Below are 17,610 nucleotides of genomic sequence, written 5' to 3' on the forward strand. Positions count from 1 at the left end.
TTTCAACAGTTCCCAAACGTAAAAGTAAGAACACGGGAGTGCAAACGAGTAACATCCATAGATCAAGCTGCAAGAAAACTATTCAGTATAGGACACAACAGTAATTAAGGTTTTCAGAGTTTCGTAAGTAGTTTTTCCTAACCTTGTATCTCAGAAGCACTATTATTCGGCAAATTGTATATAAACTATCCAAATGATATACAGAACCATCTGAGGAAAAAAATATACACCATAATACTATAACACATACATGTAAAATAGAAGCAAAGGATTCTTGTCTACTAGTATGTCAGATGTGACACATTCACAAGAAATATTTCATACCTTTATATGCTTGGCAGTCACCTCTGGAGTTTCATCATAACCACCAAAAGTATTAGGAAGACCTTGAAATGCAATTTTTCTAGTATTATAATTTATTTGGAGCACACAAGAACAGAATTAAATTCCATAAAAGACACATTTAAAGTAGCCACACTTGCATGCAGACTGAAATGCCTCATCACCCGTGCAACCATTACTTAATAGGTTATTAATCACGCAAGAGAGCATTCTGGGTTCACTGTTACAGAACTAACAACAGTTACTTTGAGCAACTTAAAATATTCTTAATCTCTTTTTAATAGTAAAAATCACCTTTTCAAGCTAATTCAACTCTATTCTTGCTAATGAGGTGGAACAGTATGGTTACACTTTGTCTGTCTGTATGCACAGGAACATGCACCAACACACCTGCGTTGGGGTAACAGATGATGTAGGCTGTTGTACATTTTCCAATCGTTTCAATGAATGGTCGCATTTCAACTGCCCCTAAAGCACAATTTAAGCCAATACTGGAAAACAAATTTTCAATCATTATTTTGAAGTAAAAATCATTTTTTACACACAAAACAGATGAATGTTAGTGCTAACTCCCACAATCATCCACAACAAGGCCAACCCCATCTTCGATTTCTTTAATCATCACCATCATCAATACAGCAAGACTGGGCAAAAGGAGAACCCGCGGAAGGAAGAAAAGTGCAAAGGGGAGCAGGACTGGACTGAATTGAACTGGGAACAGTAAATCAAGATTTCATTTCAAAATCCAGGAGGAAACTGGCAGCATTTTGACAGCAACTGCAGCAACACAACAGCTCTGTATTGTCTAGGTGAGAGAGAGAACAAGTGGAATGAAAATGACAAACTGGAAAGGAGATGTGCTACAGAAATAAGTATGAAAAAGGCTGAAAGATAAGACTTGCTTCAAGCCACTAACTCATCATTTTCTTTAAAAATTATACATAAACTATGTCCAACTTGGAAAAAAACGAGTACCTCCCCAAAGATGCCTCATGTCAGAACTAAGCTCAGGCAACTGAATCTGCTGTATCTTAGTAACCTAGATGGCACTACAGCAGAAGAATTTTTGCATGGATAAGCTTATAGGACAATTTTACCATTACAGGAAGAAAAATCATGTTTTCTTTAGTTCAGTGACAGATACATAAACGTGACTGGCACTCAAAATGTTTACACAGATATTAAAAATGGAAATGTCTCTTTTGGAAAGTGTAACAGAGATCTTTTACATATGTTTCCTGATCTCTCTGCACCATTCTAGAAACCACTTATGAGCACTGCAAAACTTCAAAGGTGCTCACAGTGTGGCTTTAAGATGAAGATGTAAAAAAAGGTTTCTCCTTCCCAGGAATAATGGTCTCAGAGAGGATGCAGGCTTACCCACTGAAACAGGAATGGATAGCAGCCACATCTCCCAACTAACTGAGCCACAGAGGGTGCCTCAGGGGCAGCTAAGTTAATCAAGTGCACATATGTCCATTTAGTTTCCCAGACGTGAGAAGCAATAAAGCCCTGCAGAGGACTGGGAGCACAAAATGGTTTTTGACTTTTTTCCTGTTTTCAAGGAGTGGGCAGAGGCTTGGTAACTGCACGGATACTAGCAGTAAATGCTTGCAGCCCAATTCACTTGTTGGACAGAATCACAAATCCTTGACATCCAAGGGGTTTCACAGCAACATCCAAAACCAGGATCATGCAGTCACCTACCCAGACCAAACAATATACAGACTCCTTCTTCCAATAGCTTAGGTTTGTTCTTGGTTTTCTAATTTTTTTGTTTGTTTTGGTTGTTGTTGTTGATTTTGTTTTGTTGGGGGTGTGTGTGTTTGTTGCAATTGGGGTATGGTTTTGGTTTTTTTTGGCAAGGGGGCATATATTTCTGTTTTTTAAAAACAGCCAACTCTACCTTTAAATAGAATAGCCCATATAATATTTATTAGAAAAAGCAATTTGAACAGGAAAACTTTAAAAGAACGCTTTTATTCTCATTTCCCTATTCAGTGTTTACATACATTTAAATCCTTCACACAGATCCCCTGGATACAAATGCACAGTTCTAGCAATGAGGTTCTGGAAATTATTTCAAAGTGGGGGCTTACCCCTCAGGAATTTTGAAGCAAAACGGGGCAAGAGCTGTTAACAAATCTGTCCTTGTCAAATGGAGATGAATACATTTACTATCGTTAAGTCATTTAATTTACAGGTTTCCAGCACACACTCACCACCCACTCTTTTTAAGCTCTCTCCTGTATTAGGCAGCTTCATCTTGCCCTTCCACATTTAATATCCATCTGTCTCTGGTTCTGAGTACAAACTCACCTGTCATTCTCTTTGCCTCACCTTACCAGAGAGATAGTGTAAAAGCAGCCAGCAAGCTCACCAAACAAGCACTTCTTGGTGTTCTCACTTGACTTACTGGGTATCGGCCCTCCAGACTGCCTGAATGATTACCCACTACAGGTGCTGCTGACAAATATATCTACAAGCATGACACCATCCAGGCGCTACCTTTTGCAATACTGCCAAGTCAAATTAAGTAGAGACATGCATATTCATTCAGAAACAAAAAATACCTTCTGTGGTCAGTATCATCTCCTCATGGCACTCAACAGCATCACGAAAGAAAAAATGGAAGAAAAGCAAATCATTAGCTATGCCTTAAAAGCCAGCAGCCTTGAACCAGATTGCTGGTATGCTATCACTGCTATCCTAGTGTCATAACCATCACACTCTCATCTTAAACATCACCTCCCTCACTCATTTCTTCGCAGCAGTCACGCATCAGCTCCTGTGAAAGCTGAGACTGCAGAGTGCCCTTGGGACCAGAACAAACACCACATGAGGGCCTTAAACTCAGCGCACATCTTCTTAACACTACCACAGCAGAAACAACCACAGAGGCTGAGATAACATGAAGGGAACCCATGCCACATATGAGCACCTTTCATGGCAAGCTGCTTGACACACTTTTCAGCACTTAGAAAGCACAGTTCATGCATTTCTCAGCTACCATCTATACCAACCAGACACAAAACACACACTTTTTAAAGGGCTCTAAACCAAACTGACTTAAGGATACCACATCAGCCTAGACAGGACATACAAAACCCAACTAGAAACACATGAATATATATTAGATGATTTCTAGGATGCTGCTACTAATCAGCTTTTTCGCAACCCTAAAGCCACTCTCTACCAACCTGGCAACAGGAACAATGTTAAATGCAATCTGCTCCTGCAAATAAAACCCTTCTGCCACAGTGCTGTATAGTCGCCTTTGCATGAATAGGAAACAGATCCTAAACATTCAGACCCGTAAGATAGCTTTTATGAAACATGGTTTCATAAATTCTTGATTTCTGCTCCAGTGCCCTTCTCTCCTCTTCAGAGCACGAGAGTTATGAGCACGATTATCTGAGACAGACTCATGCCAAATATGGATCACTAGGCTGTGATACTGAGACAAGGAGTCAACTGCCACCCTGTTCCAAGAGGCTCCATATGTTACTTCTGGAGCACCGTCTGGTCAGGGAAAGCAGAGCCTCAAGGGCAGTCAAGAAAGCTGTGAATTCAGTCTTCTGCTTTTGTATCACTGAGATGGCAGATTGCACATTTTAGCTGGAATTTTGTTGTAAAAACAAACAATGGCTCATCACAATGTGCATGGCATGCACTGCTAACAGTGAATTAAATATTTTAAGTTAGAATATTCTAGGAAAAACACATCTATTTTCAGTGTAAGTTTTTGTGTGAAGAACTGGTAAAGAGGGAAGAGGAGGCAAGAAGGAGGTAGAATTGGTCATAGAAAAACAGAAGAACAGAGAAACAGGGAACAGTAATCAAATCAACATACAAAACCTTGCACAATGACCACCCAAATGATTCTATGATTCTATAATTCATTTTCACAGATCTTAATCTCATACTTATTTCAACTTTTCTGCTTGAACTCAAAAAATGCAATTAAATGGAGGCATCAGGAGCCCTCAAAACATCAGAGCACATCCTTGAGGAAAACACTTAGGGAATATCATAGATACATTTTTGTAAAAGTTCAGTAAAAAGAATACTGGAATGAAATCTTATTATTTGCTCTTTCAAGCCAGCCTGAAACATTCTGAGTTGGCACTGCTTCCCTCTAAGCAAGAGATGCAAGCTTTGCCCATACCAGGAATTAGCTCCTTGCACAATCTGAGAGCAAGAAATGGCAAACTACAGTTTTAGAATTATTTTTAATGCTTTGACCTAATTGCAATTTCAGCAGCTGTTGCCAACACAACCCCCCAGATTATTTAGAGCAATGTTTTAAAAATTCAGCATTCTTTGGAAACATAAGTTCTGCTGAGGGAACGATAGCAGAACACATTAGCAATATACGTTATTAAATATGACCACAGTTAGTATAGCTTCCATTTAGCTGCAAGCAAGGGGTTAAAATATAAAAGAATCACAATCTACAGATAACTTACTAAAAGAAAGATACCTTTCCTTACCAAAGTGCCTTACTGTGGGAAACACTAATAACAAATGCCTCTCCTGTCTGGCCTGAGAGGGTACGTCCACTCTTATCCACAATGGTTCCAGAAACCTAAATATCAATTGAACACAGAGAAAGAATAATAATTAAATTAACAAAAAACACAAGAATTTAAATGGCTGAACTGCAAAAAGTCAAAACAGAGGAACCTGTGCTCCACTCAAAGTGATAAGGAACAACCCAAACAGAAAAATGAAACCCTTTCTTCCCTATAAAGGTTTAAATATTTTAACTAATGGAAAGGCAACCTTTGACCAGTCTTCTTTCTCTCTCTCTCTCCACCTCCAGAAGATAGAATGAATTTAGAAGACTCCATGAAAAGGTAAATTCATTATTTACACCAAAACGTGTTTTAATATTGATGCTATATTGACTCAGCCAAGGGAAGTAACCAGTGGAATCCTAGAGAGAGCTGCGCTAAGGGCTGCACTTCTCAACATAACTGAATTGAAAAGGGAGCAGAAAATGAGGCAACCAAGCCAGGTGACCACTCTGTTCGGTACAATGAAGACAGAAAGTCAGCTCTATGTAATCAGACAATTCTCAGCACTAACTGACTTGAACAATAAAAAAGTGGAAACTCATTAATGATAAAGTACAAAGTGATGAACACAGCAAAAATTTTACATAATGACACCTCCAAATTAGTCTTTACTGCTTGAGAAATGAATCTGAGTAACAGAAGAAAGTTTTATGAATGCAATTTCAAAGCTCACTAGCAGTAAAGTAAAACATCAGAAACTACAAAGGAAGAAACGGACAAGGCAGAGAACATCACTAGGCTGTCATACAAATCCTTGATGTCTACACTTTGCTGTATGTATTCTAATTCCCCTCTGACTTGAGGAAGTGGAAAACAAAAAGGTGAAAAGAATAACAAATGAACAGTATGGAGCAGCTAAACAGACAAGGACTCTTCAGGAGGAAAAAAAAAGAGATTACTAAAGGAGCCTCTGACAGAGAACTATAAATGCCATGACTACACAGCAAAGGGAATGTGGAACAGCTGCTCACCATCACTTTGAAGAGACAAATGGCAAGACACAAAAGAAGTTATCAGGTAGGATGTCCAAAAGTACACAAACTTTCGAACCAGTGCATTTGCAAGCTGCAAAAGCTACTGACATATTGTTTTGTGGGTGCCTGGGTCTCACACAGATTTGAACATGGGTTCAAGAAAGAAGTAAACACATTCAACAAAAGGGTACAAACAGACAGAAACTCCAGAACAGAAAGCCTGGGCTGCAAACTGCAGAAAAATGGAAGAATATATCAGAACTTTCAAAACAAGCTTATTCTTTTTCTATGCCCTATTCATTCCTATGCCCTCATAACTGCCTGCTGTCAGAAACAGAAATGTCAGAGAAAGAATATAGGGACAGGTCTTTTCTGACTCAAAAGGGCCACTCATTTGCTACTTGAAAATAGGGCAGAATTTGTTAATTTCATCCTTGAAGCACTGGTTCTTATTACCCTTAAGACAGCAAGCCTGAAAAAATACCAAGATTAAACCTTTTCCTGTGGAAAGACACAGAATGAACACACACTGGAATGCGGTCATTCCTCAGTCTTCAGGTTGATAAGCTGGACACAGCTACCTAACACTGATTTTGTAAAGCTCTTGGCATTAGAATTTTCCTTTCAAAGTCATGTATGTTTCCAATATACTTATTTCCTTCACTTCAAAGTGCTTTAATCATCTGCCATCTCAGTTAGTTCACAAATAAGGCTGAAGTATATGTAAACTATTAAATAATATATACTTACAAATATGGGCCGGGGAGCATACTCTTCCTCAAACAACGTCTGGAGTGCAAAAATAGCTGCCTATAGGAGAACAAGTTGCAAAATATTCAAGAGTTCTTCACTTTGTTTGGTTTTTTTTGTTTGTGTGAGTTTGCTTTTTCTTTTTTTTTTTTTTTTTAATCTCTCTTATGGGTGTTTATGCAATTTGTTACTTCATATTGCCTGCAAGAACTTACTACACTCAAGAGGTTTTACCCTTACCCCTAACATCTTCCAGGTTCCAAAACACATTTTGGTAACAAGTAGAAAGGAAGGACTATGAGGTAACCTAATAAGACCAAGACTATTCTGAAACGCACATCACATCAGCAGGTACTTCTCCCTCACACATGCAGCACAAGTCCCATCCCAAACATGGTTGTATGTAGCATTCCCAGCACACATTTACTGCTCTTGAATATATTTAGAAATGCAGTTTCCAAAGGATTCTAACCACAACAAATTTTAACAGGGAGGACTGCAGTGATCCCTTGGAAGGTCCTGAAAATTTCCTGTCTCCTTAGGGTAAGGAACTTGCATGTGAACATGAGCTTGACTCAATGTTAAGCCTGTAGGCTCTTAGCCAAACCTCCATGATTACTGGTCAAATCTGCAAAGGACAAGTTATGCCACTGCACACGTTAACCAGCCTGTCACAAAAGCCTAAAGCTGTGTGCATATTCAGCCAGACTTTTCCACATTAAAATGCAAGGTGTTAGTAGCCCTAACACCTCCACCACCTTCATTGAACAATTCTTAGATAAAGAAGATGTCAAAATCACATGAATTGTGGCATATTTCAACATTTTATTCCTCCATTTTTACCCTTCTAATCCTCTAACTCCCAATTTTTTTTTTAAAGCTGATCAGAGAGTGCCAGAACTCCCATAAAACCCTGATTTTAACAGGGCTGTCTCACAAGCCTTCCATGCCTGCAAACAGACACACTGGACATTCCCTCTTCAGTGCATATCACAAGCATACTTCAGCCAGACATGCTTATGCTGAAATATACAAACATTAGATGCATTTAGAGATGTTCTGCAATACAGCAGAGTTTCTGGGAATAAAATGCCAGCTGGCACAGCCAGCCAGAAAGATACTAACAGCGCGTACTAAAAGGCAAAGGAAAAACCCTGGAAAAGGCTGTTATATCATTAAAACTCATCTTACATTCTAGCTGTTTGCTATCATGTATTTAGTAAACAGTAGCTGATAGCTCTCAAAAGTACCGTGTTGAATTTCCTTAGGTAGTACACCAAAAACTTATATTACCAAGTATTTTTTTCCAGGAGTCTCACCTTGGCATTGGCTGTATCAAATATAGTTTCCACTAACACGATATCAACTCCTCCATCCAAAAGTCCTTTGGCCTGTTCCTTATAGGCTTCAACTAGTTCATCAAAAGCTGTAAAACAGGAATGATGTTAATTTCATCTGGAGGTATCTCTTCAAAGGCCATCACCTAAGTTCCTAAGTTAAAGAACTTGATGGTTATAAAAACTTACTTATATTCCTGTAATCTGGTCTCTCCACAGATGGTGACACAGACAGTGTCCGGTTTGTTGGACCCATGGCTCCAGCAACATACCTCCTAATTCCTAAACCAAGACACAGAAGAGAAAAAAAAAAAATATTACCACTGCTTTTACAATGACAGTCATGTCAACGTAAGAAATTCCAAGGACATACACACATATCATTCCAGGATGAAGAACCATAAAAGAGGAAACTCCTGTCTGAAATGAAGAGTTTGATCAGCATGAGATTACCCACACAGTTGACTTGTTTTAATACTATCCAAGATGATGTTCAGAGTATACACACAATACAGAAGAACATCTACGAAAAAAGTAATTGGCCCAATTAATTTTTCTCCTAAGTATCATTTGCCTCTGACACAGGAAGCTTCGTTCAATTACTTTAAATGGACAGCATGGATCTGTCCTGGCATTTTTCACTAGGTAACCTGATTTGAATATTCTGACTTGTGTTCATTAAAAATCTCACTATTTTAAAAAGCATATTTCAAACCTTACATTTTTATTCCGTACTATGACTCACATCAGTAAGGTGTTATCTGGACAGCAGCACTGTCAGCTTGAAACACAGTTTGAAAGACAACATCGTCTACAGCAGTGGAAATTAGTTATAACTCTCTCACATAAACCCTGAAGACTGCACATTTATAGATGATGGTCACCTACGAAGCACATTCCAGTCAAAAAATCAAACCAGTAGACTCATACTAGCAGTAACTGGTAATCCACATTTACCTACCATCAGCCATCCTAATCTTGTCATGCAAAGACTTATGCTATATAAACCTAAGCGACTTATAACAGACCCTGCTGAATTTGTTCTCTCTAAAATACATCTGAAGATGCGTATCGCCTGCAGTCTAAAATACGCAGGCATAGGACAACCATCCTGCAGAATACACTAAGGGCCAGATCCTGCAAACATGCTGAAATTAGTGCGATATGAATAGAGATGTGAAATTGCTACTGTGCATAAAATGAAGAGTGTGGATGTCTGCAAGTTATCTTCTAGTTAACAACATTTGAAAGACTGTAGCCAGAAAGTCAAAACCAAAAATGAACATTAAAATAAATGCTGCTTACCTGTTTGAGCAGTTACATCATCTGCTGCTTTTCTGGCCACCTGTGCAGACACTCTGTTTAACCGATACGCCTAGGACAATTACGGAAAATTACCGAGTAACCTTTAGTCCAGTACAGCATAACTCATGCTCAAAGAAGCACAACACTTCCATTCAGTAGCCTGTAATACACTCTGAAGGCTCCATACAAATACACATAAGCACTATACAAAACTTCAAAAGGAACAGCTCTATACATCTCAGCAACTGAGCTACATCCCACATACATCCCAAACTACAGCTGCTTATCATAAAATTTCACTCTATAAGGTTCTAATTAAATCCTGCTGAAGTCAACAGAAGCTGAAGAACAGGATTTTGACAACAAAATTAACCTATTTTTAAATGAACTTTTTTTTCCAAGTAGCACATTTCTGAGTATTTTCATTCATTTATTTCTCAAATTCTCAAAACACCACATACCACAGAAGAGGTATGACAACTGCAAGCTTGAAAGGACTTCTATATACACCAGCACAAACAGCATCCAACACCCAGGAAAAAAGCAGATCCATTGTGGCATTTAGGAAGCTGGAAGGACTGAAGCAAACACCCCTGTTCACATAACAGAGACATTCTGGGAATGCTCAGACAATATCTAGGACAAATTATTATTGCCTCTGCCTCCATTAACAAGCGGTACACTGCAACTGTCACACAAAGCAAGTACAATTCTCTACAGCAATAGAAATGAGCTACAATGCAGCATGCTACAATGTAGCATGAGCTACATGGCTCTACAGACAGCATGCATTCAACAAACGCAGTATCAATGAACTCTGGGACTAAACTAATCTTGGCTGCTGAGACAAAAATCTTGATTACCATTTTAACGTGTAAATAGTTTAGCATTCTTACCAAATGCTCAAGGCCATAGTCAGCTTGTGCAACTCTGGTACTGCTGAAAGTGTTTGTTTCAATGATGTCAGCACCTGACAGCAAGTATTCCTGCAAGACATGAAAGAAAAAAAACATCTCCAAGACCTCCAGAACTGACATGTGGAATGAAAGCAATCCAGCTATTTTGTCTCATTTAGTTGACAAAAGCCACAAACCGTCTCCTAATTCAAAGCGTATCAAACTCAGAAGGCCTTACTCAGAGGCACAGGGCCAAAGCAACGGAAATGTTCTACGTAACCAATTTTCAGAGTTTTAGTGCCAGCCACACTTTCTATTAACAGGTGACATTTATAGTTACCTCCACCACTGAGCCAAACACCTGAAGCACATTCTAGATTTCTGCACAGGAACATGGTAGGAGGCAGTCCAATTGCCAACAGCAAGGGCTGCTGTGAGCAGACTCAGAAAAGGTACCAGTTCAACAACAACAGATGATTAGAAAATTTAAGCATTCTGAATGGAACTGTACAGCATAAGAGCATACCAAGACAAAATACAAGCTTAGGAGAATTACGCTTTGTGCAGACCACATTTAAAGTTTAACTAATGGTGCAAATTCACAAAACAATTAAGCCATCTGTTCCAATTTAGTTGTTGAATTTCCACTGAAGTAAACCAAAATCAATGCAAACCAAAGTATTTTTGCAGATTCTAGTCTGTTTTGATAATCTCTACCAGTTGTCCTCTTCCCCTACTAACTCCTCTTTTGGATCAGGTTAACCCTTAGGTGACTCCTTCATATTCAAGGAAATTAAGACATTTCGAATGCTGGTAAGTAAAAAATACTGATGTGGCCATTAAACATAAACCACTCAGATTTTCCTGTGAGAAGCAGATGAGTTCAGTGGATTCAACAGCACAAACAAAGTCTTGATCCAAATTACAGCAGAAAAGCATGATATTTGCTTTAAAATATGTTTTGCTGCAAACTAATATGCATTCTCTCAACCCCTCCTGGGCACATATGGAAATACCTACGAATAGCTATAGGAAAATATACAAGTTCTTACAGGTACACTAATAACCAAATAATGAAGTTCCTGAAAAACATCTAGACTAAAGATATTAAAATGTGTACAGCTTTGTAATAGCTTTTGCTTAGTTCAGATCTGCTAGCAAAATCCCTTCAACTTTACTCCCTACTACTACAGAAGGAAGTAATACACTCAAAGCAGAAAGATAAGTTTTGCTCTACAATCCTTCTCTTACCACTGAATATTACTTTGCCAGACAAGGTACAGCCAACATTTACTTTTCAACTTACTGATATCTGTGAGATCTGATTCATCAGGCCATTAAAAAACAAAACAAAACACAAAATCTCCTATACAGAGTGTGATAATAGTTACATTGTAGAAATATATTAATGTATTATTTCAAGTTCTGTTCAGTTCTCAAATATGACGTCACTGCCCATGGCTCACAAAGCACCTGACCCAAAAGTTGCTGCAGGCATGAGGACCACCACAGATCGTGCTTTTCTTACACTCCTCCTAAAACACCTACAACTGGCCATTGGAGGGAGGGTGGCAGACTGCCATTGGTTCGACTCAATACATTCCTTCTCAAGTCACACCACCTGCAAAATTAAACTGTTAAACCAGTTTACCCAATTAAAACCACAAGCTATTATAAATTCCAAGGTTTGTGGCCACTACAGATCAGTTGACTGAACTCAATCTACAACGATTTCCTCCTGAAGTTTTTATAGGTCGAAGACTCTTGATTCTTTTCAACTAGTCATTCTTAAAATCCAAAGAATGACAGTTAGAATGTAAACATCAAAATACAGATTACACATGAAGTTTAACAAATATAAGCCAGTTATTATTCTAATCAATGAAATACAGATATTTTTAATAATTGGAAAAACCCAGAACAAATGTGAGGCTTCAACTGAATAACAACTAGTTCTGATGCTATTCAAATATTCTGATTATTACAGTAAGACCTACAAATACCTGCAACTCAAGAAATACAAGACTTATTTGTTTTTTAAAGTATAGTTGAAGATAGGAAAATAATAAAATCTGTTTGCAAATTCCCAATGATCAACCCTCGATTGTTTTATTCTCTGGGACACACATTAATATTCTAGAGAAAAACAGAGAATATGGAATCACATATACTCACTAAGAAGCCCATATACTCATTAATAAGCAGAGGCCGGCTTCAGGCTGCCCCATTTAACAGCTCTTTAATACACAATTATAGAAACATGCATCTAAAATTCAGATGTGTCCTACTTAGACATATTTCAAATGCTGGTTGGGGAAAAAAAAAGGAAAGAAACATGAAACAAATCAGAATCTACAATTAATAGAAATGCATCAGGGACATAAGTCAAAAAAGGATTTAAAAACAACACTGCCTGGGTGACATCAGGAACCAAGACACAAATGCTGTGCTCACACAACCAGAACAGTCAAATCTGCTTATTCTTTTTCACATGGTTACCTAGCACTCTCTTCCCTATCCCCAAAAGACACAACAGATCCAGTAGACTGTGGCATGAAAAAGGGAAGCACAGAGGCCAAATTCTCCTTCCTTCTCTTGTCAAGAGACAGAAATCAGAACCACCTACCTTGTGTATGGCACAGATTATATCAGGTTGAGTTATACTGAGAAGATCATTATTGCCTTTCAGAGGCCTAGAATGATCTTTAAATTCATGCCCTCGGAAATCCTCTTCTGACAGGGCATGTTGCTGGATCATGGTACCCATGCCTCCATCCAAAATCATGATCCGCTCCTGCAGAACCGATTCAATTTCATCTTCCATGCTTTTCTGGGGATCTGCTGTAAGAAAGTGAAGCCCATATTTAAGCAGCTTTGGAACTCCCTATCTATACACTTGTGTCACCTGAGCTCTTCCCACTTAAGAAACTGAATAAAATAATTAATCTGCTGCTGAAATCAAACAGTAGTTGGTTGTCTTCACCTACAACTCCCATCACATGATGTCAGGTGACAGCTGCATCGATCTAAATAGAATTAGACTCAAGTTGTTCTTCATCTAAGTACAGTCACCTGCAAACAATCAGCTGCATAAAGAAGAATATCAAAAGTTCGGGAGGGCATACACCAAACTCTCTACATAAACTAGTCTCCATCCCGAAAAGTGTGATTGTTTTCACTACAGCAACATCTGAACTGCAACACAGAGCTGACTCTGGGTACTAGACACTGCACTGTAAGTGGTATACAAGTGCAAACCAGAAACTAGTAAATTTCATTTAAAATCTACTTGATTTACCTATACCATAGTGACTGAGAAGGAGAAATAAACTGAGCAAGCATAAACAATTTTTCTTCTGAGTCCCAAATTCACTTCTTTCTAGGATTAGAAAAGTAAATATCAATTTTGCACTTCTGTTAGCAAGCAAACACCAAGATACATTGACAGATAAGAGCTGGATTTTATTTTCTTTTCCTTACATCTCCTTATAACTTACACATAGTAGTACTTAAAAATCAGTAGCAAGTGCTAACTGACTTGACTTCTTTCATTCTGCAGTCTTGCAATGCAACTTCTGTTTTGACACCAGTACTGTTAAAAAAGAATGTGCTGGAGAAAAGATGAGGTCAAGACTAAAGTATTACAAGATTACATTTATACCAATACTCAGGCAAAACATCTTTAAATCAGATGTAGTCTCAGCAAGAAGAGAAGCCAAAGTAAATTTGCTCTATAACAAGCACGAAGCATTTGAAGGGAGATTAAAACACACAAAAAAGCAAGCCACCCTAGTTTCAAGTTGGAAATTTTAACAGCATACAGGTAGGCTCAGTAGGTTCTTATATAAAAGGCTTAAACCTATTCACATTAAACCATCAAATTATTCAGGAAAATAAACTCAGTCCTTGAGCTAAAGGCATTCAGAAGTAAGACCCAAAAAATTACATCTGAAAGTATAACTGCAATACAGATTCCCATGGGGCGTAATTCACGTGCTTTGCAAGAGCTACAACCCAACGAGCCATCCACATCAGAGCTTTCTTTTGCTTTAATGTAACCTCTAAGACAACCCCTTGACAGCGAGAGCTGTAGCCCAGACAGCTGAGTCTGGCCATCGGAGATCTCCCAGAACCAGTTCTCCTTTCTACAGGCTTCTGTTGCTTCTACCTATGTGCTTCCCTACTATCTTCTCATACACTTTAGGAAGAGAACAAAGATTCACAGTCATCTATTTGGTGTTTAATCCTCCACCTCATGTAGTCTGTTTTGCTTTCCCTACAGCTTGTCTTGCTGAACACACACAGTGTACGGTTTTCTGCTCACAGGAGCACAGATTTCTGGTTAATCTCTGCACCCAGCTCTGCAGAGAGCCTTGTTCTGAAGAAGGTTTTAAAATGTGGGCTTCTTCTGCATCATCTCAAAAAGCTGCACGAAACAGGGTGGGAAACACGCACATGGCCGTCCATGCCATAGGTACACAAACTCTACATGTTACAAATGGACGGCATAGTCCCAAGCCCACCAAAACTTCTTGTTGTCCTTGCTATGGACAACACTTGACTCCTCTTCCATTAGGAGCCTGCACTACTTGAAGCGACACTCTGGCACACTGACAACGCAATTTTCAAGTTGGAAACAAAGTCTGCAGGCTGGTCACAAAAGACCTCAGAAATCAGAGAGGATCAGTTCATAAAGCCATGCTAGAAAGTGCTGAACTCTGCCCTTGGGAGAAAAGCAAGGAGGAGGCTGGGACTCAGCTCTGCTAAATAAGCACCATCATCTTAATTCAGCATTCTACTCACATAATTCCCCTCTCCAGAACAGACAAGGCACACGAGTTTGTTGCAGAAAAAATGAAAAAAATGTTTGGAGAAATTCCTAAGCAGAAAAAATTCAGGTCAGCCTTTTTTTCTTTTTTCTTTTTTAATTTTTCATTTACAAAAATTTAAAAAATAAAGATCACTGTTTAGCTTTGGGAAACAGATTCCCTCTTCCACTCAGAAGTGTCCAGGAGAAAAAAATGCCTCTATAGCCGTAACAGAAATAGTAGCAAACCAGCAGTGGTAACAGGACCCAGGGCCAATACCTTGACTTTACATTCTACTGAAACTTAAAATATAAACTGTATTACCGCAGTGTTCTAGTGCTGGAACTAGTTTAGCAGATCATACGAAGATAGAACAAAAGTGACTTGACAGCACTCGATTAAAAACCAATGGGATACAGAATGCAGAACAAAAAAAAATCCTAAGAGCCTGCTTTACTTCCCCAAGGTCAACATTCCAGCTTGAGATCACATGAAGAAGGGAATTACTAGTCTGGAAAGGAGAAATTAAATCAGCTACAACTTTTACCCCTTGTAGACATTTCCAAGTAAGTTTGCATAGCACACGAGGTGTCCCTTTGGTACAGCTGTTCAACACTATGGTCATTCTACCAAAAAACAATTATAAGCTTTGCCAAACTATAACCTACCATTTTCACAATGTGGCAACTAAACAGCCCAGGAGATAAGGCAAGATGATGTTCCTTCATCTCCTTATCCCAACCCAACCCACAGACAGGCCACATAAGCAGAATTGAAGGGATAAATGCATGTTCTTCACAGGAAACTGGACTTCAAAGCTTGCAGTTTGCTTAAAACCACATTTTTCTGGTGCCTGCAATGCTTCTCAAAAGGTGGTATTTTTATTATTTATGCACTTCTATTAAAAACTTATTCTTAGTATAAAATAGTCTGGCATACAAGTACTTGGAACAGAGTAAAGGATTAGAAGTTGCTTCCAAAGCCTTTAATAAAGGATCAACCGAGCTGCGACAGTATTATGGTATTTTCATCATGTTAATGCGAAAGAACACAAATTGAAGAACTACAAGGAGCTACAGGCACTTACAGGACCCCCTGTTTCCCAGATTGACCAGGTACTGCACAAACAGGCAAAAGGACCATTCAACATTGCCCATCCCCATTCAGCCAACCAGCACTGCCTTGCACCAGCTCCAAGCACAAGCTTTCCCATCGTTCAAAGAATTATTGTGCACCATGCAGAAATTACAATGGTAGATAGAAAGGATGTTCCTTCTACCAGCCTGCCACAGGCATCTGATGACAACCTTAGCATTACTATTTAATTAATTAGCATTGCTGTTTAATTACCTAAATCTTCTTCTACTGGATGCCCTGTGGCATCATTGAGAGTTTCATGAACTGTAGCAACAGATGGCAGACAGGACCTCTAGAACAGTGGTCAGCAGCAGCCTACTGCTAAGTTATTTGTTACCCTGCCTATGCAAAGAAAGAAGCATTGGGTCTTAGCACTTCACCTTGGGTACCTATGTGCAGCTTGCTGACATCTGCCGTCTAAGCACTTGTCTTGAGAACCATTCAGGTCTTCCATAAAAGACAGACAGACACTTGTGTAGCCAATGCATTTACAAAGTTAGCTTGAAAGGCAAACAACAACTACAAAAGTCACTGAAGTCCCAGAATAGAGAACACCTATTAGTTATGTCTGCTGTCTCTGGCTAAACACACAAATCCCAAGCTCACAAAGCTTCCCATGTTGCAATCAAAACTGTCCATCTCCCAACATTAAACTGTTCACAACAGATTATAAAATATTCATTACAAGCAGAAACCACAGGGAAACAAACTGGCCTCCAAACCAGCATGATCTCATTTTGTGGCACACCCTGCTGCTGAAAAGGTCTGGAGAAGCACTTAACTTCCCAACGGACTGCTCCCTCACACAGGTCCTTTGCACCACTGCCAGACATACACACCATCACCCACTGACTTCTCCCTGTTTGGTGGGGCTCCGCAAGCACCCCTGGCATGCAATTTTTGCTTCCATCTAAACAGAACTTTTCTCCAGCTGCTACCACTTCTCAAGCTGCTGTTGAAACACCCTCCCACGTTTCCTACTTCAGCCAAAGCCATTTGGTTCTGCAGCAGCTGGGTGGTCACTAGCGATGGCTTGACCCCAAACAGCACAGGAGAAAGGGCCGGGTAGGTCAACATCATCTATATCAGAGGAACCTGGAAATACCTCAGACCACAGAAGCCCATCATGGAGTCGCACTGCACGCAGCTCTGCAGTGAGGACTGGTGGCCTGTTCAAAAAGCTGAGGTAGCCAAGTCTGGGTTGCAGTGCAGGCTCAGAAATGCTGGGGATCTCTGCATATCGCAGCACCGCTGAAAGCAGCCACTAACAGAACTATCCATTTTAAAACACCGACAAAGCTAAATAGCAGCTAATTTTATTCCCCCTCCTCTTACGGCGACTTTTGTTTAACCCCCGAAATAGCACTTTTGGCTTTGAGCTCCGGAGCACACACATTCCCCACCACCAAGCTACAGCCTCTCACGCAGTTGCTTTTTTATTTTTCTGGCCTAACTGCGTCGGATGGGGCGTCGCGGGTATC

General features: G+C 39.4%; 1 protein-coding gene across 12 annotated transcripts in view; it reads right to left on the reverse strand.

Annotated features, from left to right (window-relative positions):
* The window catches only part of MTR (5-methyltetrahydrofolate-homocysteine methyltransferase), a 50,917-nt gene that overhangs the window by 32,691 nt on the left and 616 nt on the right, over positions 1-17,610 (reverse strand). For 8 of the 12 annotated variants that reach the window (XR_011738306.1, XR_011738309.1, XR_011738308.1 and 5 more), the window contains exons 2-10: positions 12,811-13,025; positions 10,185-10,274; positions 9,289-9,358; positions 8,173-8,265; positions 7,966-8,072; positions 6,647-6,706; positions 4,836-4,930; positions 733-833; positions 325-386 (exon numbers count right to left, since the gene is read on the reverse strand). Coding sequence is in view for 8 of the 12 variants with exons in the window: in XM_071806263.1 (XP_071662364.1) it covers positions 325-386; positions 733-833; positions 4,836-4,930; positions 6,647-6,706; positions 7,966-8,072; positions 8,173-8,265; positions 9,289-9,358; positions 10,185-10,274; positions 12,811-13,025 (893 nt within the window). In the remaining 4 variants the exon portion in view is untranslated. Of the gene's footprint in view, positions 1-324; positions 387-732; positions 834-2,915; positions 4,798-4,835; positions 4,931-6,646; positions 6,707-7,965; positions 8,073-8,172; positions 8,266-9,288; positions 9,359-10,184; positions 10,275-12,810; positions 13,026-13,681; positions 17,607-17,610 lie in introns of those variants that run through there. The other 4 variants (XM_071806261.1, XM_065835130.2, XM_065835129.2 and 1 more) reach the window with 3 other exon arrangements.

Source organism: Patagioenas fasciata, chromosome 3 (assembly GCF_037038585.1).
Source record: "Patagioenas fasciata isolate bPatFas1 chromosome 3, bPatFas1.hap1, whole genome shotgun sequence".
NCBI lineage: Eukaryota > Metazoa > Chordata > Aves > Columbiformes > Columbidae > Patagioenas > Patagioenas fasciata.